Source organism: Rissa tridactyla, chromosome 28 (genome assembly GCF_028500815.1).
Source record: "Rissa tridactyla isolate bRisTri1 chromosome 28, bRisTri1.patW.cur.20221130, whole genome shotgun sequence".
Lineage (NCBI taxonomy): Eukaryota > Metazoa > Chordata > Aves > Charadriiformes > Laridae > Rissa > Rissa tridactyla.
Window position 1 is genome coordinate 27,038 of NC_071493.1, and position 24,505 is coordinate 51,542.

Below are 24,505 nucleotides of genomic sequence, written 5' to 3' on the forward strand. Positions count from 1 at the left end.
AATGTCACCCATGTTAAGGAGAAATAACTTGGGGACACCAAAACGTCACCCAACGTTGAGAAGAAGTAGCTTGGGGACATCAAAATGTCACCCAACATTAAGGAAAAGTAGCCTGGGGACACCAAAATGTCACCCAACGTTGAGAAGTAGCTTGGGGACACCAAAAATGTCACCCACGTTGAAGAGAAATAACTTGGGGACACTAAAATGTCACCCACGTTAAGGAGAAGTAGTTTGGGGACACCAAAACGTCACCCGTGTGGGGTAAAAAGAGCTTGGGGACACCAAAACGTCACCCAATGTTGAGGAGAAATAGCTTAGGGACACCAAAATGTCACCCATGTTAAGGAGAAGTAGCCTGGGGACACCAAAACGTCACCCAACGTTGAGGAGAAGTAGCTTGGGGACACCAAAATGTCACCCAATGCTGAGGAGAAGTAGCTTGGGGACACCAAGATGGGTCCAACTTTGGGGAGGAGCAGCTTGGGGACACCAAAACGGGACCTATGTTGAGGAAGAGCACCTTGGGGACACCGACATGTCACCCATGTGGGGTAAGAACAGCTTGGGGACACCGACATGTCACCCACGGGGGCAACAACAGCTTGGGGACACCAAAATGGGATCCACGTAGGGCAGGAGCAGTTTGGAGACACCAAAATGGGACCTACGAGGGGCAGGAGCAGCTTGGGGACACCAAAATGTCACCCGTATGGGGCAAGAACAGCTTGGGGACACCACCCTGGGCTCTAAGGTGGGGAGGAGCACCCTGGGGACACCACCCTGGGGACACCACCCTGGGCTCCAAGATGGGGAGGAGCACCTTGGGGACACCACCATGGGCTCCAACGTGGGGACACCACCAAGGGACCAAGTTGGGGACACCACCATGGGCTCCAAGGTGGTGAGGAGCACCCTGGGGACACCACCATGGGCTCCAAGGTGGGGAGGAGCACCCTGGGGACACCACCCTGGGCTCTAAGGTGGGGAGGAGCACCCTGGAGACACCCACCATGGGTCCAGCGTGGTGAGGAGCACCTTGGAGACACCACCCTTGGGACACCACCAGGGGCTCTAAGGTGGGGAGGAGCACCCTGGGGACACCACCCTGGGGACACCACCATCACTCCAGTGTGGTGAGGAGCACCCTGGGGACACCACCATGGGCTCCAAGGTGGGGAGGAGCACCCTGGGGACACCACCATGGGCTCTAAGGTGGGGAGGAGCACCCTGGGGACACCACCATGGGCTCCAAGGTGGGGAGGACCACCCTGGGGACACCACCCTGGGCTCTAAGGTGGGGAGGAGCACCCTGGAGACACCCACCATGGGTCCAGCGTGGTGAGGAGCACCTTGGAGACACCACCCTTGGGACACCACCATGGGCTCTAAGGTGGGGAGGAGCACCCTGGGGACACCACCATCGCTCCAGTGTGGTGAGGAGCACCCTGGGGACACCACCATGGGCTCCAAGGTGGTGAGGAGCACCCTGGGGACACCACCCTGGGCTCTAAGGTGGGGAGGAGCACCCTGGGGACACCACCCTGGGGACACCCACCATGGGCTCTAAGGTGGGGAGAAGCACCCTGGGGACACCACCATGGGTCCAGTGTGGTGAGGACCACCCTGGGGACACCACCATGGGCTCCAAGGTGGGGAGGAGCACCTTGGGGACACCACCATGGATCCAGTGTGGTGAGGAGCACCTTGGGGACACCACCCTGGGGACACCACCCTGGGCTCCAACCCTCAGAAGGAGCAGCTGGGAGCCCCCGAGATGGGTCAAAAGCTCTAGGGCAGGTGGCTCCCGGCCCCACCGCAATCCTTGGGGGGGGGCCGAGGTGGGGGGGGGGGGGGGTGGGGAAGGTCCCTCACTTCTTCTCGAAGGCCTTGTTGGAGGGTTTGAGGGTGGCCAGGTTCTGGAACTCCACGCTCTCGCCCGCCAGCCCGTCCTCGCCGTAGCGCAGCTGAACCACCTGGTTGATGGAGTTGCGCACCGTGGCGTCGTACTTCACCATCACCGACTCCATCGACTTGATCAGCCGCCGTTGGATGTACCCTGCCGGGGGGGGGACGGGGACGGGGACAAGGGACGAGGACACCGTCAGCCTCGGGGGGGGGACGGGGGGGGGGACCTGGAGGCATCTGGGGAGGGTTTGGGGTTCTTCAGGAGGCATCTGGGCAGGGTTCAGGGGACCCGGAGGGCTTTGGGGTTCTTCAGGAGGCATCTGGGGAGGGGTTGGGGTTCTTCAGGAGGCATCTGGGGAGGGTTCAGGGATCCCCAGGAGGCATCTGGGGAGGGTATGGGGGTCCTAGAGAGCTTTGGGGGGGTCTTCAGGAAGCATCTGGGGAGGATTTGGGGGTCCTGGAGGGCTCCAGTGGGTCCCAGGAGGTATCTGGGGAGGGTTCAGGGATCCCCAGGAGGCATCTGGGGAGGGTTTGGGGGTCCTAGAGAGCTTTGGGGGGGTCTTCAGGAAGCATCTGGGGAGGGTTTGGGGGTCCTGAAGGGCTTTGGAGGGGTCTTCAGGAAGCATGTGGGGGGTGTTTGGGGGTCCTGAAGGGCTTTGGGGGGGTCTTCAGGAGGCATCTGGGGAGGGTTTGGGGTTCCTGGAGGACTCCAGTGGGTCCCAGGAGGCATCTGGGGAGGATCTGGGGGTCCTGGAGGGCTCCAGTGGGTCCCAAGAGGCATCTGGGGAGGGCTTGGGGGTCCCGGAGGGCTTTGGGTGGTCTCCAGGAGGCATCTGGGGAGGGCTTGGGGGTCCCGGAGGGCTTTGGCCTGTTCTTCAGGAGGCATCTGGGGAGGGTTCGGGGGTCCTGAAGGGCTTTGGGGGTCTCCAGGAGGCATCTGGGGAGGGTTTGGGGGTCCCGAAGGGCTTTGGGGGTCTCCAGGAGGCATCTGGGGAGGGTTTGGGGTTCCTGGAGGGCTCCAGTGGGTCCCAGGAGGCATCTGGGGAGGGTTCGGGGGTCCTGGAGAGCTTTGGGGGGGGTCTCCAGGAGGCATTTGGGGAGGGTTTGGGGGGGCTCTGAGGGTGCCACCCTACAACAAGATGTGGGGCAGGGCAGGGGAGAGAATACGTGGGGCTGACCCGTCTCGGCCGTCTTGACGGCGGTGTCGATGAGACCCTCGCGGCCCCCCATGGCGTGGAAGAAGAACTCGGTGGGGGTCAGCCCCGCCAGGTAGGAGTTCTCCACGAAGCCCCGGCTCTCGGGCCCGTAGTCGTCCTTGATGAAGTGGGGCAGGGTGCGATGTTTGAACCCGAAGGGGATGCGTTTGCCTTCCACGTTCTGCTGCCCCACCACCGCGATGACCTATGGGGAGATGGGGACACATGAGAAGTGGGGCGGGGAAGCCAGGGATAGCCCTAGACCTCATCATCGTCAACCGGCCCCATAGGGAACGTCCCGGGGGTCCCCTAAGGAGCCCCACAACATCTGGGAGATCTTCATCTTGGAGGCCAACGTCAACGTGGACCATCGTGATGACTTGTGGGGCCCCCCACACCCCACAGGGATGGCCCAGACCCCAGAGGAACCCCCCCAGAGATCACCCTGGTCCCACCAGACCCCATAGGGAACGTCCCAGGGGTCCCCTAAGGAGCCCCAGAACATCTGGGAGATCTTCATCTTGGAGGCCAAGGTCAACATGGACCATCATGATGACTTATGGGGCCCCCCACACCCATAGGAATGGCCCAGACCCCAGAGGAACCCCTACAGACCCCATAGGGAACATCCTGAGGGCCCCTAAGGAGCCCCACAACATCTGGGAGATCTTCATCTTGGAGGCCATCATCAACGTGTACCATCGTGATGACTTGTGGGGCCCCCCACACCCCACAGGGATGCCCCAGACCCCATAGGAACCCCCCCAGAGATCACCCTGGTCCCACCAGACCCCACAGGAATCCCAGAACCCCATAGGAAACATCCCAGGGGCCCCTAAGGAGGCCCAGAACATCTGGGAGATCTTCATCATGGAGCTCCTGGTGCCCAACACACCCACAGAACCCCAAGAAGACCCCACAGAGGTCTACAAAACCCCACAGGGACCCTCCCAAACCCCACAGAGATCCTCCTGGCACCTCCTCGAGACCCCACAGAAACCCCTGAAGACCCCGTAGTGCCCCCCAAGACCTGGGAGATGTTGACCTTGGAGCTCCTGGTGCCCAACCCCAACACAGACCCCCAAGAAGACCCCACAGAGGTCTACAAAACCCCACAGGGACCCTCCCAAACCCCACGGAGATCCTCCTGGCACCCCCTGGAGACCCCACAGAAGCCCCCCGAGACCCCATAGAAGCCCCTCAAGACCTGGGAGATGTTGATCTTGGAGCCTTTGGCGCCCGAGACCACCATGGACTTGAAGTTGTTGTACTCGGAGAGGGATTTTTGGGCGGAGGAACCCGTCTTGTCCCGGGCGTCGTTGAGGATACGGTTGACCTGGTTCTCGAAGGTCTGGCGCAGGGTGTTGCCCGGGGTGGGCTCCAGCTCGTTGTTGTGGGCCTTCTCGATGACCTGCCACCCCACCGCCCCCCCCCCCCCGAAAAAAAAATGTCACCGGGGCACCCCAAAACCCCCAGGAGCACCCCGGGGTGTCAGGGCAGGGTGGGGGGAGGTGGAAGGGATGGAACCCAACCGTGGGGGGGGACCCCAAAAGCGTCCCAGAGGGGCTGGGGGCCTCCCCAAAACCCTGCCCGCATCGGTGGGGACACTCCGACGAAGCGGGGAGCACCCCAAAATGGCCCTGGGGAACTGGGGACACCCCAAAATGTCCTGGAGGAACCGGGGACGCCCCAAAACCCTGAGGAGCGCCCCAAAATGTCCTCAGGGACCTGGGGACACCCCAAAATGTCCTCGCGGAACTGGGGACACCCCAAAATGTCATTGGGGAACTGGGGACACCCCAAAACCCTGAGGAGCACCCCAAAATGTCCCTGGGGAACTGGGGACACCCCAAAATGTCACTGGGGAACTGGGGACACCTCAAAACCCTGAGAAGCACCCCAAAATGTCCTCGGGGACCTGGGGACACCCCAAAATGTCCTGGAGGAACCGGGGACACCCCAAAACCCTGAGGAGCACCCCAAAATGTCCCTGGGGAACTGGGGACACCCCAAAATGTCCCTGGGGAACTGGGGACACCTCAAAACCCTGAGGAGCACCCCAAAATGTCCTCGCAGAACTGGGGACACCCCAAAATGTCCTCGCGGAACTGGGGACACCCCAAAATGTCATTGGGGAACTGGGGACACCCCAAAACCCTGAGGAGCACCCCAAAATGTCCCTGGGGAACTGGGGACACCCCAAAATGTCACTGGGGAACTGGGGACACCTCAAAACCCTGAGGAGCACCCCAAAATGTCCCTGGGGAACTGGGGACACCCCAAAATGTCCTGGAGGAACCGGGGACACCCCAAAACCCTGAGGAGCACCCCAAAATGTCCCTGGGGAACTGGGGACACCCCAAAATGTCCTGGGGTCACTGGTCATGATCCAAAACCCTGAGGAGCACCCCAAAATGTCCTCGGGGACCCGGGGACACCCCAAAAGTCCAGAGAGCACCCCAAAAGTCCAGAGAGCACCCCAAAACGTCCTGGGGGAAGTGGGGACACCTCAAAACCCGGGGGGGGCACCCCAAAATGTCCTCGGGGAACTGGGGCCACCCCGAAACCGTCCTGGTATCGCCGGGGGCTCCCTAAAACGCTCCAAGATGGCGACGGACGTTCCAAAACCCCCCTAAAACCCCCTCCAGGGGCACCCCAAAACCCCGGAGAGCGCCGAGGGGGGAGGGGGGTGTCCCCGAAACTTTGGGAAACACACACCACCCCCCCCCCCCAAAACCCACCCCCCCCCCCTTGGAGGTCCCCCCCCCCCCCCGATGCGCTGGGAGACGCCGAGCACCACAGGGACCCTCGACTCCACCCCGTCGACCCCCAAAATCCCGCAGCGCCCCACCATGAAAGGAACCCCCAAAATCACTCAGGGCCCCTCCCCCCCCCAAAAAAAAAACCCCGAGGAGCCCCCTAAAAACTCAAGGAGGCCCCCCCAGGACCCCCCCCCCCAGCCCACCTCGATGACGTCCTGCTTGGCCTTCTTGATGGTGTTCTGGATGTCCTGGTAGGTCTTTGCGTCGGCGATGGAGTCCCCGATGCCGATAGTGTGACCTGGGGGGGGGCAAAGTGGGGGGGGGGGGCGGTCAGGTGGGTGCTCCCCACCTCAGGGTGTGACCCCCCCCCCCCCAACCCCCCCGAAAAAAGAGGTGTCCCGAGCCCCAAACCCGACCTTCTGCCACGTCCTCCTGAAGCCAGGGGAGATACCCAGGACCGTGGGGCAGAAATGGGGGTCCCCATTGGGGGTCCAGACCCCCCCCCAGGGACAACAAGGTCCTCCTGGTGCCAAAAAGGGGGTGCAAGACGCCCCCCAGACACCTGGGACCCCCGTTGTCCCCAAGAAAGGGGGTCCAAGACCCCCCCAAGGACAACAAGGTCCTCCTGGTGCCGAGAAAGGGGGTCCAAGACCCCCCCAAGACACCTGGGACTCCCGCTGTCCCCCAAAAAATGGGGTCCAAAACCCCCCCATGGACAACAAGGTCCTCCTGGTGCCAAAAACGGGGTCCAAGACCCCCCCCAAGACACCTGGGACCCCCATTGTCCCCAAAAAAGGGGGACCAAGACCCCCCCATGGATACCTGAGGCCCCTGTTGTCCCCAAAAAAGGGGGTCCAAGACCCCCACAAGGACACCAAGGTCCTCCCGGTGCCAAGAAAGGGAGTCCAAGACCCCCCCAAGACACCCGAGACCCCCGTTGTCCCCATAAAAGGGGGCCCAAGACCCCTCCATGGACACCTGGGATCCCCGTTGTCCCCAAAATTGAGGGTCCAAGGACCCCACCAAGACACCCGGGTCCCTTGTTGTCCCCAAAAAAGGGGGTCCAAGACCCCCACCATGGACAACAAGGTCCTCCTGGTGCCAAGAAAGTGGGTCCAACCCCACCCAAGACACCTGGGACCCCCGTTGTCCCCAAAAATGAGGGTCCAAGGACCCCCCCGAGATACCCAGGTCCCTGTTGTCCTGCAGAAAGGGGTCCAAGGGCCCCCCCCACACCCAAGTCCCCTCTTGCTCCTCAAAGACGGGGCCTGAGAAGGTCCCCAGACGGGGGACACGGGCTGAGAAGGTCCCCAGATGTCCCATCCCCCCCGCCCCGGGTGTCCCGTCCCCATTTCCCCCCCCCCCAGGCCCCACGGACCCTCGATGAGGAGCCAGTTGTTGATGACGGTCTGGATGTTGCTGTAGAAGAGGCGGGTGGTGTCGTGGCCCATCTCCAGGTAGGAGATGTGGACCAAGGACCCCGCCGAGGTCCCCAGCGACTTTTTGCAGAGGATGCCCATGATCAGCTCCCCGTTCTCCACGATCACCTGCCAAAAAAAGTGGGGAGGGGCGGGGGGGGGGGGGGGGGGGCGGTCAGGACCTCCCCAATACACATCTCCAGAGATCCCGTGTTGTCGTCCCCCCACCCCACCACCACCATGCTTCATCCAACCATCCTGAAGGACTCCGTGTCCTGGTGATCTGGGGAGGGTTTGGGGGTCCTGGAGGCATCTGGGGAGGGTTTGGGGGTCCTGGAGGACTTTGGGGGTCTCCAGGAGGCATCTGGAGAGGGTTTGGGGGGTCCTGGAGGACTTTGGGGGTCTCCAGGAGGCATCTGGGGAGGGTTTGGGGGGTCCTGGAGGACTTTGGGGGTCTCCAGGAGGCATCTGGGGAGGGTTTGGGGGGTCCTGGAGGACTTTGGGGGTCTCCAGGAGGCATCTGGGGAGGGTTTGGGGGGTCCTGGAGGACTTTGGGGGTCTCCAGGAGGCATCTGGGGAGGGTTTGGGGGGTCCTGGAGGACTTTGGGGGTCTCCAGGAGGCATCTGGGGAGGGTTTGGGGGGTCCTGGAGGACTTTGGGGGTCTCCAGGAGGCATCTGGGGAGGGTTTGGGGGGTCCTGGAGGACTTTGGGGGTCTCCAGGAGGCATCTAGGGAGGGTTTGGGGGTCCCGGAGGGCTCCACTGGGTCCCAGGAGGCATCTGGGGAGGGTTTGGGGGTCCTGAAGGGCTTTGGGGGTCTCCAGGAGGCATCTGGGGAGGGTTTGGGGGGTCCTGGAGGACTTTGGGGGTCTCCAGGAGGCATCTGGGGAGGGTTTGGGGGGTCCTGGAGGACTTTGGGGGTCTCCAGGAGGCATCTGGGGAGGGTTTGGGGGGTCCTGGAGGACTTTGGGGGTCTCCAGGAGGCATCTGGGGACGGTTCAAGGGCCCTGGAGGGCTCCAGTGGGTCCCAGGAGGCATCTGGGGAAGGTTTGAGGGTCCTGAAGGGCTTTGGGGATCCCTCAAGACACATTTCAGGAGGGTTTGGGGGTCCTGGAGAGCTCCAGGGGGTCCCAGGAGGCATCTGGGGAGGGGGTTTGGGGGTCCTGGAGGGTCTCCCACCACCCGAGCCCCCATCAGCCACCCAAGACCCCCCCCCCAGCACCTTGGTGTCCCCGGGGGAGATGTGCTTGTAGGGCCCGCTGTCCTCGTCGTCGGGGTGGGTGCTGTGGGTGCGGATGCAGTTGATGTGGCCGGGGATGATGAGGGAGAAGATCTGCTTCCCCGTCCAGAGGGGCCGGGGCTTCAGGATGGCGGGTTGGGGCACCTTCCCGTCCCACGTCGAGAGGAACATCAGCAGGTTCATCACCTCCCCCTGCAGGTGGGGCGGGGGACACCCCGTCAGCACCCCAAAAAAACCCCCACCGAGGGGGAACACCCCCCCCCCCAAACACCCAACACCCCCCAGCCAGGAGAGGACACCCCAAAAAACTCCCAGCGCGGCCCCAAAAGCGCTTCAAAATCTCACGGGTGGGGCAAGGAGAACCCCCGAGGACCCCCCAAAATCTCTCTGTTACACCCCAAAAAGGCCTCAAAAGACCCCCAAAACCTTCCCGTGGGGCACGGAGAACCCGTAAGGGCCTCAAATCCTCCCCGCCACAGCCCCCAAATGCCTCCAAATAGCCCCAAAATACTTCAAAACAACCCAAATGGGCCAAGGAGAACCCCAAAAGACCCCAAAACCTCCCACCACAGCCCCAAAACCACCTCAAATACCCCCAAAAATGCCTCAAAATACACAAAAAACTTTTCTATGGGGCAAGGAGACCCCATAAAGGCCCCAAAACCTCCCGCCACAGCCCCAAAACCACCTCAAATACGCCAAAAAATGCCTCAAAATACCCCAAAAACCTTTCTATGGGTTAAGGAGAACCCATAAGGGCCCCAAATCCTCCCGCCACAGCCCCAAAACCACCTTGAATACGCCAAAAATGCCTCAAAATACACAAAAAACCTTTCTATGGGTTAAGAACCCATAAGGGCCCTAAATCCTCCCCACCACAGCCCCAAAACCACCTCAAATACGCCAAAAAATGCCTCAAAATACCCCAAAAACCTTTCTATGGGTTAAGGAGAACCCATAAGGGCCCCAAATCCTCCCCACCACAGCCCCAAAATAGCCCAAAAATGCCTCAAAATACCCAAAAACCTTCCCGTGGGGCAAGGAGAACCCATAAGGGCCTCAAATCCTCCCCGCCACAGCCCCCAAATGCCTCCAAATAGCCCCAAAATACTTCAAAACAACCCAAATGGGCCAAGGAGAACCCCAAAAGACCCCAAAACCTCCCACCACAGCCCCAAAACCACCTCAAATACCCCCAAAAATGCCTCAAAATACACAAAAAACTTTTCTATGGGGCAAGGAGACCCCATAAAGGCCCCAAAACCTCCCGCCACAGCCCCAAAACCACCTCAAATACGCCAAAAAATGCCTCAAAATACCCCAAAAACCTTTCTATGGGTTAAGGAGAACCCATAAGGGCCCCAAATCCTCCCGCCACAGCCCCAAAACCACCTTGAATACGCCAAAAATGCCTCAAAATACCCCAAAAACCTTTCTATGGGTTAAGAACCCATAAGGGCCCTAAATCCTCCCCACCACAGCCCCAAAACCACCTCAAATACGCCAAAAAATGCCTCAAAATACCCCAAAAACCTTTCTATGGGTTAAGGAGAACCCATAAGGGCCCCAAATCCTCCCCACCACAGCCCCAAAATAGCCCAAAAATGCCTCAAAATACCCAAAAACCTTCCCGTGGGGCAAGGAGAACCCATAAGGGCCTCAAATCCTCCCCGCCACAGCCCCCAAATGCCTCCAAATAGCCCCAAAAATACTTCAAAACAGCCCAAATGGGCCAAGGAGACCCCCAAAAGACCCCAAAACCTCCCCAGCCCAGCCCAAAAATGCCTCAAAATGCCCCAAAAAGCTTCCTGTGGGTCAAGGAGACGCCAAAAAGGCCCCAAAACCTCCCGCCACAGCCCCAAAACCACCTCAAATACCCCCAAAAATGCCTCAAAATACACCAAAAACCTTTCTATGGGACAAGGAGACCCCACAAGGACCCCAAAACCTCCCACCACAGCCCAAAAATGCCCCAGAATACCTCAAAATACCCCAAAAAAATCTTTCTATGGGCCAAGGAGAACCCCCAAGGACCCCCAAAATCTCCCCAGCGCAGCCCAAAAACGCCCCAAAACACCCCAAAAATCTTCCTGCTGAGCAAGGAGGCCCCATAAAGATCCCAAGCCTCCCCAATCCAGCCCCAAAATGCCTCAAAATACCCCCAAAATGCCTCAAAATACCCCAAGATTTTTTCTATGGGGCAAGGAGACCCCATAAAGGCCCCAAAACCTCCCGCCACAGTCCCAAAATCACCTCAAAGACGCCAAAAAATGCCTCAAAATACCCCCAAAACCTTTCTATGGGGCAAGCAGAACACAAAAGGGCCCCAAAACCTCCCACCACAGCCCCAAAATACCCATAAAATACCTCAAAATACCCATAAAATACCTCAAAATACCCCCAAAAAATCTCTCTTCTGGTCAAGGAGAACCCACAAGGGCCCCAAATCCTCCCACCACAGCCCCAAAACCCCCTCAAATACACACATAAAAATGCCCCAAAATGCCCCCAAAACCTTTCCGTGGGTCAAGGGGACCCTGTAACGGCCCCAAAAAGCTCCCACCACAACCCCAAAATACCTCAAAATACCCCAAAATCCTTCCTATGGGGCACGGAGACCCCAAAATCCCCCCCAAATCCCATGTTACAGCCCAGGGACCCCCTCAGGCCCCCCAAAATGCCCCCCAAATCCCACGTCACGGCCCAAGAACACCCTCGGGCCCCCCAAATCCCCCCCAAATCCCACGTCACGGCCCAAGGACACCCTCAGGGCCCCCCAAATCCCCCCCACATCCCACGTCACGGCCCAAGAACACCCTCAGGCCCCCCAAAATCCCACGTCACAGCCCAAGAACACCCTCGGGCCCCCCAAAATCCCCCCCAAATCCCACGTCACGGCCCGAGAACACCCTCAGCCCCCCCAAAACCCCTCTGTGGACACCCCAAAATCCCCCCCAGAATCCCACGGCACGGCCCAAGAACACCCTCAGGGCCCCCCAAATCCCACGTCACGGCCTAAGAACACCCTCAAGCCCCCCAAATCCCGTGTAATGGCCAAAGAACACCCTCAGGCCCCCCAAAATCCCATGTCACGGCCTGAGAACACCCTTGGGCCCCCCAAAATCCCACGTCACGGCCCAAGAACACCCTTGGGCCCCCCAAAATCCCACGTCACAGCCCAAGAACACCCTCGGGCCCCCCAAAATCCCCCCCAGAATCCCACGGCACGGCCCAAGAACACCCTCAAGCCCCGCAAATCCCGTGTAATGGCCAAAGAACACCCTCAGGCCCCCCAAAATCCCCCCCAAATCCCACGTCACAGCCCCAGAACAGCCTCAGGCCCCCAAAACCCCTCTGTGGACACCCCAAAATCCCCCCCAGAATCCCACGGCACGGCCCAAGAACACCCTCAGGGCCCCCCAAATCCCACGTCACGGCCCGAGAACACCCTCAAGCCCCCCAAATCCCGTGTAATGGCCAAAGAACACCCTCAGGCCCCCCAAAATCCCATGTCACGGCCTGAGAACACCCTCAGGCCCCCCAAAATCCCACGTCACGGCCCAAGAACACCCTTGGGCCCCCCAAAATCCCACGTCACAGCCCAAGAACACCCTCGGGCCCCCCAAAATCCCCCCCCAGAATCCCACGGCACGGCCCAAGAACACCCTCAAGCCCCGCAAATCCCGTGTAATGGCCAAAGAACACCCTCAGGCCCCCCAAAATCCCCCCCAAATCCCACGTCACAGCCCCAGAACAGCCTCAGGCCCCCAAAACCCCTCTGTGGACACCCCAAAATCCCCCCCAGAATCCCACGGCACGGCCCAAGAACACCCTCAGGGCCCCCCAAAATCCCACGTCACGGCCTGAGAACACCCTCAGGGCCCCCAAATCCCCCCCAAACCCCACGTCACGGCCCAAGAACACCCTCAAGCCCCGCAAATCCCGTGTAATGGCCAAAGAACACCCTTGGGCCCCCCAAAATCCCACGTCACGGCCCAAGAACACTCTCCAGCCCCCCAAAATCCCACATCACAGCCCAAGAACACCCTCAGGTCCCCCAAAATCCCCCCCAAATCCCACGTCACAGCCCCAGAACAGCCTCAGGCCCCCAAAACCCCTCTGTGGACACCCCAAAATCCCCCCCCCCAGAATCCCACGGCACGGCCCAAGAACACCCTCAGGGCCCCCCAAATCCCCCCCAAATCCCATGTCACGGCCCAAGGACACCCTCAGGCCCCCAAAACCCCGTGTAATGGCCAAAGAACACCCTCGGGCCCCCCAAAATCCCACGTCACGGCCCAAGAACACCCTCAGGTCCCCCAAAATCCCTCCCAAATCCCACGTCACGGCCTGAGAACACCCTCAGGGCCCCCCAAAATCCCACGTCACGGCCTGAGAACACCCTCAGGGCCCCCAAATCCCACGTCACGGCCTGAGAACAGCCTCCAGCCCCCCAAAATCCCCCCCAAATCCCACGGCACGGCCCAAGAACACCCTCAGGGCCCCCCAAAATCCCACGTCACGGCCTGAGAACACCCTCAGGGCCCCCAAATCCCCCCCAAACCCCACGTCACGGCCCAAGAACACCCTCAAGCCCCGCAAATCCCGTGTAATGGCCAAAGAACACCCTTGGGCCCCCCAAAATCCCACGTCACGGCCCAAGAACACTCTCCAGCCCCCCAAAATCCCACATCACAGCCCAAGAACACCCTCGGGCCCCCCAAAATCCCCCCCAGAATCCCACGGCACGGCCCAAGAACACCCTCAAGCCCCGCAAATCCCGTGTAATGGCCAAAGAACACCCTCAGGCCCCCCAAAATCCCACGTCACAGCCCGAGAACACCCTCAGGTCCCCCAAAATCCCCCCCAAATCCCACGTCACAGCCCCAGAACAGCCTCAGGCCCCCAAAACCCCTCTGTGGACACCCCAAAATCCCCCCCAGAATCCCACGGCACGGCCCAAGAACACCCTCAGGGCCCCCCAAATCCCACGTCACGGCCTGAGAACACCCTCCAGGCCCCCAAAATCCCCCCCAAATCCCACGTCACAAGAACACCCTCAGGCCCCCCCCCCCCCTCCCCCCCCAAAACCCCTCCCCCCTCCCCCCCCTTTCATGGCCACCTCGGGATGCCCCCCGCCTCCCCCCCCCCCCACAAAAAAAGGCTTAAAAAAAAAAAAAAGCGGGCGGTGGCCCCGAAACTGGATGGGGGTGGGGGTGTTGGGTGCCTCCCTTCCCCTTCTCCCCCCCCCCCCCCCCCCGCCCCCCCAGGGAAGAGCGGGGGGCACTGACGCGCTCGAGGAAGACGTCGCGCTTGGTGAACTTGCGGACGGCGGTGAGCGTGTCCTGCACGATGCCCATGACGGGGCGGTTGGACTGGGGCGTGACGATCATGCGCGGCACCATCGCCAGCTCCTGGATCTCCGCCCGCGTCTCCAGGGACTGCGGCAGGTGCAGGTTCATCTCGTCCCCGTCGAAGTCGGCGTTGTAGGGGGTGGTGACGCTGCGGGGACACGGGACCGGGGGGGTCACGGTGGAAGGGGGGGGGGCACAAGCCCCGGGGGGACACGACACAACCCCCAGGGTTCATCCTGTCCCCGTCAAAGTCAGCGTTGTAGGGGGTGGTGACGCTGTGGGGACACGGGACGGGACAGGACAGGGGGGGGTCACAGTGGAAGAGGGGGGGGGCACAAGCCCCAGGACACACACACACACCCCAGGGGGGTCACGGGGGGGGACACACACAACCCCCGGGGGGACACGACACAACCCCCAGGGTTCATCTCGTCCCCATCAAAGTCGGCGTTGTAGGGGGTGGTGACGCTGCGGGGACACGGGACAGGACGGGGGGGGGTCACGGTGGAAGAGGGGGGGGCACAAGTCCCGGGGGGGACACACACAACCCCCGGGGGGACACACACAAACCCCAGGGTTCATCTCGTCCCCATCAAAGTCGGCGTTGTAGGGGGTGGTGACGCTGCGGGGACACGGGACCGGGGGGGTCACGGTGGAAGGGGGGGGGGGCACAAGCCCCAGGGGACACACACACCCCCCAGGGGGGTCACAGGGGGAGAGAAACACAACCCCCGGGGAGACACACACAACCCCCCGGGGGGACACGACACAACCCCCAGGGTTCATCTTGTCCCCGTCGAAGTCAGCGTTGTAGGGGGTGGTGACGTTGCGGGGACAGGGGACAGGACGGGGGGGGTCACAGTGGAAGGGGGGGGGGACACAAGCCCCAGGGGGGTCACGGGGGGGGGACACACAACCCCCGGGGGGACACACACAACCCCCAGGGTTCATCTCGTCCCCATCAAAGTCGGTGTTGTAGGGGGTGGTGACACTGCGGGGACACGGGACCGGGGGGGTCACAGTGGAAGAGGGGGGGGGCACAAGCCCCGGGACACACACACAACCCCCAGGGGGGTCACGGGGGGGGAGAAACACAAACACAACCCCCGGGGTTCATCTCGTCCCCGTCGAAGTCGGCGTTGTAGGGGGTGGTGACACTGCGGGGACACGGGACGGGGGGGGGGTCACAGTGGAAGGGGGGGGCACAAGCCCCAGGGGGGTCGGGGGGGGGGGGGGGGGGGGACACACAACCCCCAGGGGGGTGGTGACGGTGCGGGGACGGGGGGGGTCACAGTGGAAGGGGCAGGGGGGGGATGACACACACAACCCCCGGGGGGGACACGCAACACAACCCCCAGGGGGGTCACAGTGGGGGGGGACACAACCCCCGGGGGGGGCACTGTTGGGGGACGGACACTTTTTGGGCTGAAAAGGGCAGGTTTTGGTGGCACCAGCCCCTATGGGGGGGAGTTTGGGGGGTACTGGGGGCAGTTTTAGGGTGTGGGGGGCACTTTTGGGGTGCGGGGGGGGCAGTTTTTGGGGTACCTGAGGTTGAGGCAGAAGGTGGCCCAGGGCAGGGTGCGGTTTGGGGGCGAAAGGGGCAGTTTTGGGGCTGACAAGGGCAGGTTTTGGGCTGAAAAGAGCAGGTTTTGGTGCCACCAGCCCCTACAAGGGGCAGTTTCGGGGTGCGGGGGGCAGTTTTGGGGTGCGGGGGGGGGCAGTTTTTGGGGTACCTGAGGTTGAGGCGGAAGGTGGCCCAGGGCAGGGTGCGGTTTGGGGGCGAAAGGGGCAGTTTTGGGGCTGACGAGGGCAGGTTTTGGGCTGAAAAGAGCAGGTTTTGGTGCCACCAGCCCCTATGGGGGGGCAGTTTGGGGGGTACTGGGGGCAGTTTTGGGGTGTGGGGGGCACTTTTGGGATCCGGGGGGCAGTTTTTGGGGTACCTGAGGTTGAGGCGGAAGGTGGCCCAGGGCAGGGTGCGGTTTGGGGGCGAAAGGGGCAGTTTTGGGGCTGACGAGGGCAGGTTTTGGGCTGAAAAGAGCAGGTTTTGGTGCCACCAGCCCCTACAAGGGGCAGTTTCGGGGTGCGGGGGGCAGTTTTGGGGTGCGGGGGGAGCAGTTTTTGGGGTACCTGAGCTTGAGGCGGAAGGTGGACCAGGGCAGGATGGGGTTTGGGGGCGAAAGGGGCAGTTTTAGGGGTGACAGAGGCAGGTTTTGGGCTGAAAAGAGCAGGTTTTGATGCCACCAGCCCCTACAAGGGGCAGTTTCGGGGTGCGGGGGGCAGTTTTGGGGTGTGGGGGGCACTTTTGGGGTCCAGGGGGCAGTTTTTGGGGTACCTGAGCTTGAGGCAGAAGGTGGCCCAGGGCAGGGTGCGGTTTGGGGGCGAAAGGGGCAGTTTTGGGGCTGACGAGGGCAGGTTTTGGGCTGAAAAGAGCGGGTTTTGGTGCCACCAGCCCCTATGGGGGGGCAGTTTGGGGGGTACTGGGGGCAGTTTTGGGGTGTGGGGGGCACTTTTGGGATCCGGGGGGCAGTTTTTGGGGTACCTGAGCTTGAGGCGGAAGGTGGCCCAGGGCAGGATGCGGTTTGGGGGCGAAAGGGGCAGTTTTAGGGCTGACAAGGGCAGGTTTTGGGCTGAAAAGAGCAGGTTTTGGTGCCACCAGCCCCTACAAGGGGCAGTTTGGGGGGTACTGGGGGCAGTTTTGGGGTGTGGGGGGCACTTTTAGGGTGCGGGGGGGCAGTTTTTGGGGCACCTGAGCTTGAGGCGGAAGGTGGCCCAGGGCAGGGTGCGGTTTGGGGGCGAAAGGGGCAGTTTTGGGGCTGACGAGGGCAGGTTTTGGGCTGAAAAGAGCAGGTTTTGGTGCCACCAGCCCCTATGGGGGGGCAGTTTGGGGGGTACTGGGGGCAGTTTTGGGGTGCGGGGGGCACTTTTGGGATCCGGGGGGCAGTTTTTGGGGTACCTGAGGTTGAGGCGGAAGGTGGACCAGGGCAGGATGGGGTTTGGGGGCAAAAGGGGCGGTTTTAGGGGTGACAGGGGCAGGTTTTGGGCTGAAAAGAGCGGGTTTTGGTGCCACCAGCCCCTATGGGGGGGCAGTTTGGGGGGTACTGGGGGCAGTTTTGGGGTGTGGGGGGCACTTTTAGGGTGCGGGGGGGCAGTTTTTGGGGTACCTGAGGTTGAGGCAGAAGGTGGCCCAGGGCAGGATGCGGTTTGGGGGCGAAAGGGGCAGTTTTAGGGGTGACAAGGGCAGGTTTTGGGCTGAAAAGAGCAGGTTTTGGTGCCACCAGCCCCTACAAGGGGCAGTTTCGGGGTGCGGGGGGCAGTTTTGGGGTGCGGGGGGGGGGCAGTTTTTGGGGTACCTGAGGTTGAGGCGGAAGGTGGCCCAGGGCAGGGTGCGGTTTGGGGGCGAAAGGGGCAGTTTTGGGGCTGACGAGGGCAGGTTTTGGGCTGAAAAGAGCAGGTTTTGGTGCCACCAGCCCCTACAAGGGGCAGTTTCGGGGTGTGGGGGGCACTTTTGGGATCCGGGGGGCAGTTTTTGGGGTACCTGAGGTTGAGGCAGAAGGTGGCCCAGGGCAGGATGCGGTTTGGGGGCGAAAGGGGCAGTTTTGGGGCTGACAAGGGCAGGTTTGGGGCTGAAAAGAGCGGGTTTTGGTGCCACCAGCCCCTACAAGGGGCAGTTTCGGGGTGCGGGGGGCAGTTTTGGGGTGCGGGGGGGGCAGTTTTTAGGGTACCTGAGCTTGAGGCGGAAGGTGGCCCAGGGCAGGATGGGGTTTGGGGGCGAAAGGGGCAGTTTTGGGGCTGACAAGGGCAGGTTTTGGGCTGAAAAGAGCGGGTTTTGGTGCCACCAGCCTCTACAAGGGGCAGTTTCGGGGTGCGGGGGGCAGTTTTGGGGTGCGGGGGGAGCAGTTTTTGGGGTACCTGAGCTTGAGGCGGAAGGTGGACCAGGGCAGGATGGGGTTTGGGGGCGAAAGGGGCAGTTTTAGGGGTGACAGAGGCAGGTTTTGGGCTGAAAAGAGCAGGTTTTGGTGCCACCAGCCCCTATGGGGGGGCAGTTTGGGGGGTACTGGGGGCAGTTTTGGGGTGCGGGGGGCACTTTTAGGGTGCGGGGGGGCAGTTTTTGGGGCACCTGAGCTTGAGGCAGAAGGTGGCCCAGGGCAGGGTGCGGTTTGGGGGCGAAAGGGGCAGTTTTGGGGCTGACAAGGGCAGGTTTTGGGCTGAAAAGAGCAGGTTTTGGTGCCACCAGCCCCTACAAGGGGCAGTTTCGGGGTGCGGGGGGCAGTTTTGGGGTGCGGGGGGGGCAGTTTTTGGGGTACCTGAGGTTGAGGCGGAAGGTGGACCAGGGCAGGATGCGGACGCGGTGGCCCATCATGGACATCTTGTGGAGCGTGGGCTGGCGGTTGAAGATGACGATGTCCCCGTCGCACATGTGTCGCTCCACCTGGGGAATGGGGGGGGGCCAAAAAAATTAAGGGGGGGAGGGGGGAGGAGCTCAGCACCCCCAAAATCTGGAGTTGGGACACCCCAAAACCCGGGCACACCCCCCCCCCCCCCGAAAATCAACGTTCAACCCCCAAAAACGTCATTTCCAAGGACTCAAAAGCCCCGGATTCGGCCCCAAACGTGTGGTGTGTCCTGCCCCCCCCCCCCCAAGATCTTCAGGGACCCCAAAACAAAGCGGGGGGGGCTCAAAATGTGGGGGGTTCTTCAGGGACACTAAAACCCCTGGATTTCTCCCCGAACCCCCCCCCCCAAAGCTCCTCCGTGACCCCAAAACCCCCCAAATAACCCCCAAACCCCCCCAAAACAGACTCTTCAGAGACCCAAAACCCTCTTCTTCTTCCCCAAATCCCCCCAAAACTCTCCGTGAACCCCAAAACCAGGGACTGAACCCCAAAACCCCACCATTTTGGGGGACCCTAAACCCCAGGATTTCTCCCCAAATCCCCCGAGTTCCTTGTGAACCCTCAAAAAACACCCAGGGACTGACCCCCAAAACCCCACGGTTTTCAGGGACCCCAAACCCCAGGATTTCTCCCCAAAACCCCCCAAATAACCCCCAAAACCAACTCTTCAGAGACCCAAAAAACTCTTTTTCTTCCCCAAATCCCCCCAAACTCTTCGTGAACCCCAAAACCCCACAAGTCTTCGGGGACCCTAAACCCCAGGATTTCTCCCCAAATCCCCCAAGTTCTTTGTGAACCCCAAAATTCCACGATTTTCAGGGACCCCAAACCCCCGGATTTCTCCCCAAAACCCCCCGAATAACCCCCGAAACAGATTCTTCAGACACCCAAAAACCTCTTTTTCTTCCCCAAATCCCCCCAACTCTTCGTGACCCCCAAAACCAGGGACTGAACCCCAAAACCCCACGGTTTTCAGAGACCCTAAAACACAGTATTTTTCCCCAAACCCCCCAAAGCCCCTCCGAGACCTCAAAACCCCCCCAAATAACCCCCAAAACCGACTCTTCAGAGACCCAAAAACCTCTTTTTCTTCCCCAAATCCCCCCAGACTCTTCGTGACCCCCCCACACCAGGGCCTGAGCCCCCAAACCCAGAGCCTTTGTGCGCCCCAAACCCACTCGTTGCCCCCCAAAGACCCTCCGAGACCCCAAAACCCCCCAAATAACCCCCAAAACCGACTCTTCAGAGACCCAAAAACCTCTTTTTCTTCCCCAAATCCCCCCAGACTCTTCGTGACCCCCCCACACCAGGGCCTGAGCCCCCAAACCCAGAGCCTTTGTGCGCCCCGAACCCACTCGTTGCCCCCCAAAACCCCCCCCCAAACCCGGCGCTTTTCCGCGCCCCCCGGCCCCTCGCGGGCTGGGGGGGAGGGGTTTCGGGGTGTCCCCCCCCCCCCGATTTCGGGGTCCCCCCCCCACCTTGTAGCCGATCTGGAGGTGGAGGTCGCTGGGCTTGGGGTGGAAGCGCAGGTCGATGCGGTCCCCGTTGTCCCGGATGATGTACTTGGCCCCCGGGTACTGGCTGTTCCCGCGTCGCACCAGCTCCTGCAGCCTGGGGGGGGGGGGGGGGGGCACCGGGGGGGGTCAGCGGGGGGGACGTTTGGGGGTCTGGGGGGCACTTGGGGCATTTAGGGGGACATCTGGGGGGACTGGGAGGTCGGGGGGGCACTTGGGGAGCAGGGAAGGATGTTTGGGGGGATATTTGGGGGTCTGGGGGGCACTTAGGGGGACGTCTGGGAGGTCGGGGGGGGGCACTTGGGGGGCAGGGAGGGATGTTTGGGGGGATATTTGGGGGTCTGGGGGGCACTTAGGGGGACATCTGGGGGGACTGGGAGGTCGGAGGGGGGCACTTGGGGGGCAGGGAGGCATGTTTGGGGGGACATTTGGGGGTCTGGGGGCACTTGGGGCATTTAGGGGGACATCTGGGGGGACTGGGAGGTCGGGGGGGGCACTTGGGGGGCAGGGAGGGATGTTTGGGGGGATATTTGGGGGTCTGGGGGGCACTTAGGGGGACATCTGGGGGGACTGGGAGGTCGGGGGGGCACTTGGGGAGCAGGGAGGGATGTTTGGGGGGATATTTGGGGGTCTGGGGGGCACTTAGGGGGACATCTGGGGGGACTGGGAGATCGGGGGGGGCACTTGGGGGGCAGGGAGGGATGTTTGGGGGGATATTTGGGGGTCTGGGGGGCACTTAGGGGGACATCTGGGGGGACTGGGAGGTCGGAGGGGGGCACTTGGGGGGCAGGGAGGCATGTTTGGGGGGACATTTGGGGGTCTGGGGGCACTTGGGGCATTTAGGGGGACATCTGGGGGGACTGGGAGGTCGGGGGAGGCACTTGGGGGGCAGGGAGGGATGTTTGGGGGGATATTTGGGGGTCTGGGGGGAACTTAGGGGGACATCTGGGGGGACTGGGAGGTTGGGGGGGCACTTGGGGGGCAGGGAGGGATGTTTGGGGGGACATTTGGGGGTCTGGGGGGCACTTAGGGGGACATCTGGGGGGACTGGGAGGTCGGAGGGGGGCATTTGGGGGCAGGGAGGCATGTTTGGGGGGACATTTGGGGGTCTGGGGGCACTTGGGGCATTTAGGGGGACATCTGGGGGGACTGGGAGGTCGGGGGGGGCACTTGGGGGGCAGGGAGGGATGTTTGGGGGGATATTTGGGGGTCTGGGGGGAACTTAGGGGGACATCTGGGGGGACTGGGAGGTTGGGGGGGCACTTGGGGGGCAGGGAGGGATGTTTGGGGGGACATTTGGGGGTCTGGGGGGCACTTAGGGGGACATCTGGGGGGACTGGGAGGTCGGGGGGGGATTTGGGGGGCAGGGAGGGATGTTTGGGGGATATTTGGGGGTCTGGGGGCACTTGGGGCATTTAGGGGGACATCTGGGGGGACTGGGAGGTCGGGGGGGGCACTTGGGGGGCAGGGAGGGATGTTTGGGGGGATATTTGGGGGTCTGGGGGGCACTTAGGGGGACATCTGGGGGGACTGGGAGGTTGGGGGGGCACTTGGGGGGCAGGGAGGGATGTTTGGGGGGATATTTGGGGGTCTGGGGGGCACTAAGGGGGACATCTGGGGGGACTGGGAGGTTGGGGGGGCACTTGGGGGGCAGGGAGGGATGTTTGGGGGGATATTTGGGGGTCTGGGGGGCACTTAGGGGGACATCTGGGAGGACTGGGAGGTCGGGGGGGGCACTTGGGGGGCAGGGAGGGATGTTTGGGGGGATATTTGGGGGTCTGGGGGGCACTTAGGGGGACATCTGGGGGGACTGGGAGGTCGGGGGGGCACTTGGGGGGCAGGGAGGGATGTTTGGGGGGATATTTGGGGGTCTGGGGGGCATTTAGGGGGACATCTGGGGGGACTGGGAGGTCGGGGGGGCACTTGGGGGGCAGGGAGGGATGTTTGGGGGGATATTTGGGGGTCTGGGGGCACTTGGGGCACTTAGGGGGACATCTGGGGGGACTGGGAGGTCGGGGGGGCACTTGGGGGGCAGGGAGGGATGTTTGGGGGGACATTTGGGGGTCTGGGGGGCACTTGGGGGGCAGGGAGGGATGTTTGGGGGGACATTTGGGGGTCTGGGGGGGATGTTTGGGGGGACATTTGGAGGTCTGGGGGGCACTTGGGGGGCAGGGAGGGATGTTTGGGGGGACATTTGGGGGTCTGGGGGGGATGTTTGGGGGGACATTTGGGGGTCTGGGGGGCACTTGGGGGGACATTTGGGGGGACTGGGAGGTCGGGGGGGCACTTGGGGGGCAGGGAGGGATGTTTGGGGGGATATTTGGGGGGATATTGGGGGTCTGGGGGGCGCTTGGGGGCAGGGAGGGATGTTTGGGGGGATATTTGGGGGTCTGGGGGGCACTTGGGGGGCATTTAGGGGGAAGTTTGGGGGGACTGGGTCGTCAGGGGGGCACTTGGGGGGCAGGGAGGAATGTTTGGGGGGACATTTGGGGGTCTGGGGGGGATGTTTGGGGGGATATTTGGAGGTCTGGGGGGCACTTGGGGGGCAGGGAGGGATGTTTGGGGGGACATTTGGGGGTCTGGGGGGCACTTGGGGGGACATTTGGGGGTCTGGGGGCACTTGGGGGGCAGGGAGGGATGTTTGGGGGGACATTTGGGGGTCTGGGGGGCACTTGGGGGGCATTTAGGGGGATGTTTGGGGGGTCGGGGTGGGCCATTTGGGGGAACATTTGAAGGGCTGCGGGGAAGGGGGGGGGGGGACGCTGGGGGGGGACGCTGGGGGGGACGCTGGGGGGGACCATAAAACCCCCCCACAGACCCCCCCAAAGCGTGTGTGTGACCCCCCCCGACCTGTTGGGAGTTCAAGGGGGTGACCCCTTTGATGCCCCCCCAGTGACCCCCAAACCCCCTCCATACCCCCATAAACCCCCCCATAAACCCCTCATAACCCCTCCAACCCCCCCCCAAACTCCCCATAGCCCCCCCCACAAAAGATGTTCCCCCCCCCCCCCCCCCCCCCGAACCTGTCGGTGTTCAAGGGGGTGACGATCTTGGCCAAGCTCATGTCACCCCTTCGCTGTCCCCCAAACCCCCTCCACACCCCCACAAACCCCCCGTAACCCCCCCAAAACCCCCCCAAAGGGTGTCGTGTGTGTGTCCGTGTGTCTGCATGTGTCTGTGTGTCCGTGTGTGTCTGTGTCCGTGTGTGTCTGTGCATGTCCGTGTCTGTGTGTCTTCCTGTGTCCGTGTGTGTCCGTGTCCGTGTGTGTCTGTGCATGTCCATGTGTCCGTGTCCGTGTGTGTCCGTGTGTCCGTCTGTGTGTCCGTGTCTCTGTGTCCGTGTGTGTCTGTGTGTCCGTCTGTGTGTCCGTGTCTCTGTGTCCGTGTGTGTCTGTGTGTCCGTGTGTGTCTGTGCATGTCCGTGTCCGTGTGTGTCTGCCTGTGTCCGTGTGTCCATGTCCATGTGTCCGTGTGTCCGTGTGTGTCTGTGCATGTCTGTGTGTCTGCCTGTGTCCGTGTCCGTGTGTCCATCTGTGCGTCCGTGTCTCCGTGTCTGTGTGTGTCTGTGCATGTCCGTGTCCATGTGTCCGTGTCTCCGTCTGTGTGTCCGTGTCTCCGTGTCCATGTGTGTCTGTGTGTCCGCGTGTGTCTGTGCATGTCCGTGTCTGTGTGTCTGCCTGTGTCCGTGTGTGTCCGTGTCCGTGTGTCCGTCTGTGTGTCCGTGTCTCCGTGTCTGTGTGTGTCTGTGTGTCCGTGTGTGTCTGTGTCCGTCCGTGTCCGTGTGTCCATCTGTGTGTCCGTGTCTCCGTGTCCGTGTGTGTCTGTGTGTCCGTGTGTGTCTGTGTGTCCGTGTGTGTCTGTGCGTGTCGTGTCTGTGTGTCTGCCTGTGTCCGTGTGTGTCCGTGTCCATGTGTCCGTGTGTGTCCGTGTCCATGTGTCCATCTGTGTCCGTGTGTGTCCATGTGTGTCTGTGCGTGTCCGTGTGTGTCTGTGCGTGTCCGTGTGTGTCCGTGTGTCCGTCTCTCCGTGTCCGTGTGTGTCTGTGCACATCCGTGTGTGTCCGTGTCCGTGTGTCCGTCTGTGTGTCCGTGTCTCCGTGTCCATGTGTGTCTGTGTGTCCGTGTGTATCTGTGCATGTCCGTGTCTGTGTGTCCGTGTGTGTCTGTGTCCGTCCGTGTCTCCGTGTGTGTCTGTCTGTGTCCATGTGTGTCCGTGTCCGTCTGTGCCTGTGTAAATGTCCGTCCGTGCCTGTGTCCGTCCGTGCCTGTGTCCGTGTGTCTGTCTGTGTGTATCCGTGTCCATCTGTGTCTGTGTCCGTGTGCCTGTCTGTGTCCGTGTGTGTGCCCGTGTGCCCGTGTCCGTGTGTGTCCGTGTGCCCCGACCTGTCGATGTTGAAGGGGGTGACGATCTCGGCGAAGGTCATGTTGGCGGCGATGGAGCGGGGGACGCCCACTTGGTCGATGGCCAGGTTGGGGTCGGGGGTGATGACGGTGCGGGCCGAGAAATCCACCCGTTTGCCCATCAGGTTGCCCCGCACCCGCCCCTCCTTGCCCTTCAGCCGCTGCTTCAGGGACTTCAGGGGGCGCCCCGACTTCTGCATGGCCTGGGGGGGGGGAAAAAATGGGGGTTCGGGGGGGGGCTCGACACCACGGGACCCCCCCCAAAATTCAGCGTCCCATGGGGACACGCACGGCTCCTGCCTGGGACCGGCCACGGCTCC

General features: G+C 62.2%; 1 protein-coding gene across 1 annotated transcript in view; it reads right to left on the reverse strand.

Moving 5' to 3' along the window:
• LOC128901790 (DNA-directed RNA polymerase II subunit RPB1-like) overlaps positions 1 to 24,388 on the reverse strand; it is a 49,621-nt gene extending 25,233 nt beyond the window's left edge. The window contains 10 exon segments of the mRNA XM_054183939.1: positions 1,876 to 2,059; positions 3,087 to 3,309; positions 4,312 to 4,515; positions 6,070 to 6,164; positions 7,245 to 7,413; positions 8,506 to 8,715; positions 13,815 to 14,025; positions 18,182 to 18,306; positions 19,750 to 19,882; positions 24,168 to 24,388. Of these exon segments, the coding sequence (XP_054039914.1) occupies positions 1,876 to 2,059; positions 3,087 to 3,309; positions 4,312 to 4,515; positions 6,070 to 6,164; positions 7,245 to 7,413; positions 8,506 to 8,715; positions 13,815 to 14,025; positions 18,182 to 18,306; positions 19,750 to 19,882; positions 24,168 to 24,385 (1,772 nt within the window). The 5' untranslated portion in view covers positions 24,386 to 24,388.
• Positions 24,389 to 24,505: the final 117 nt, after the last annotated feature.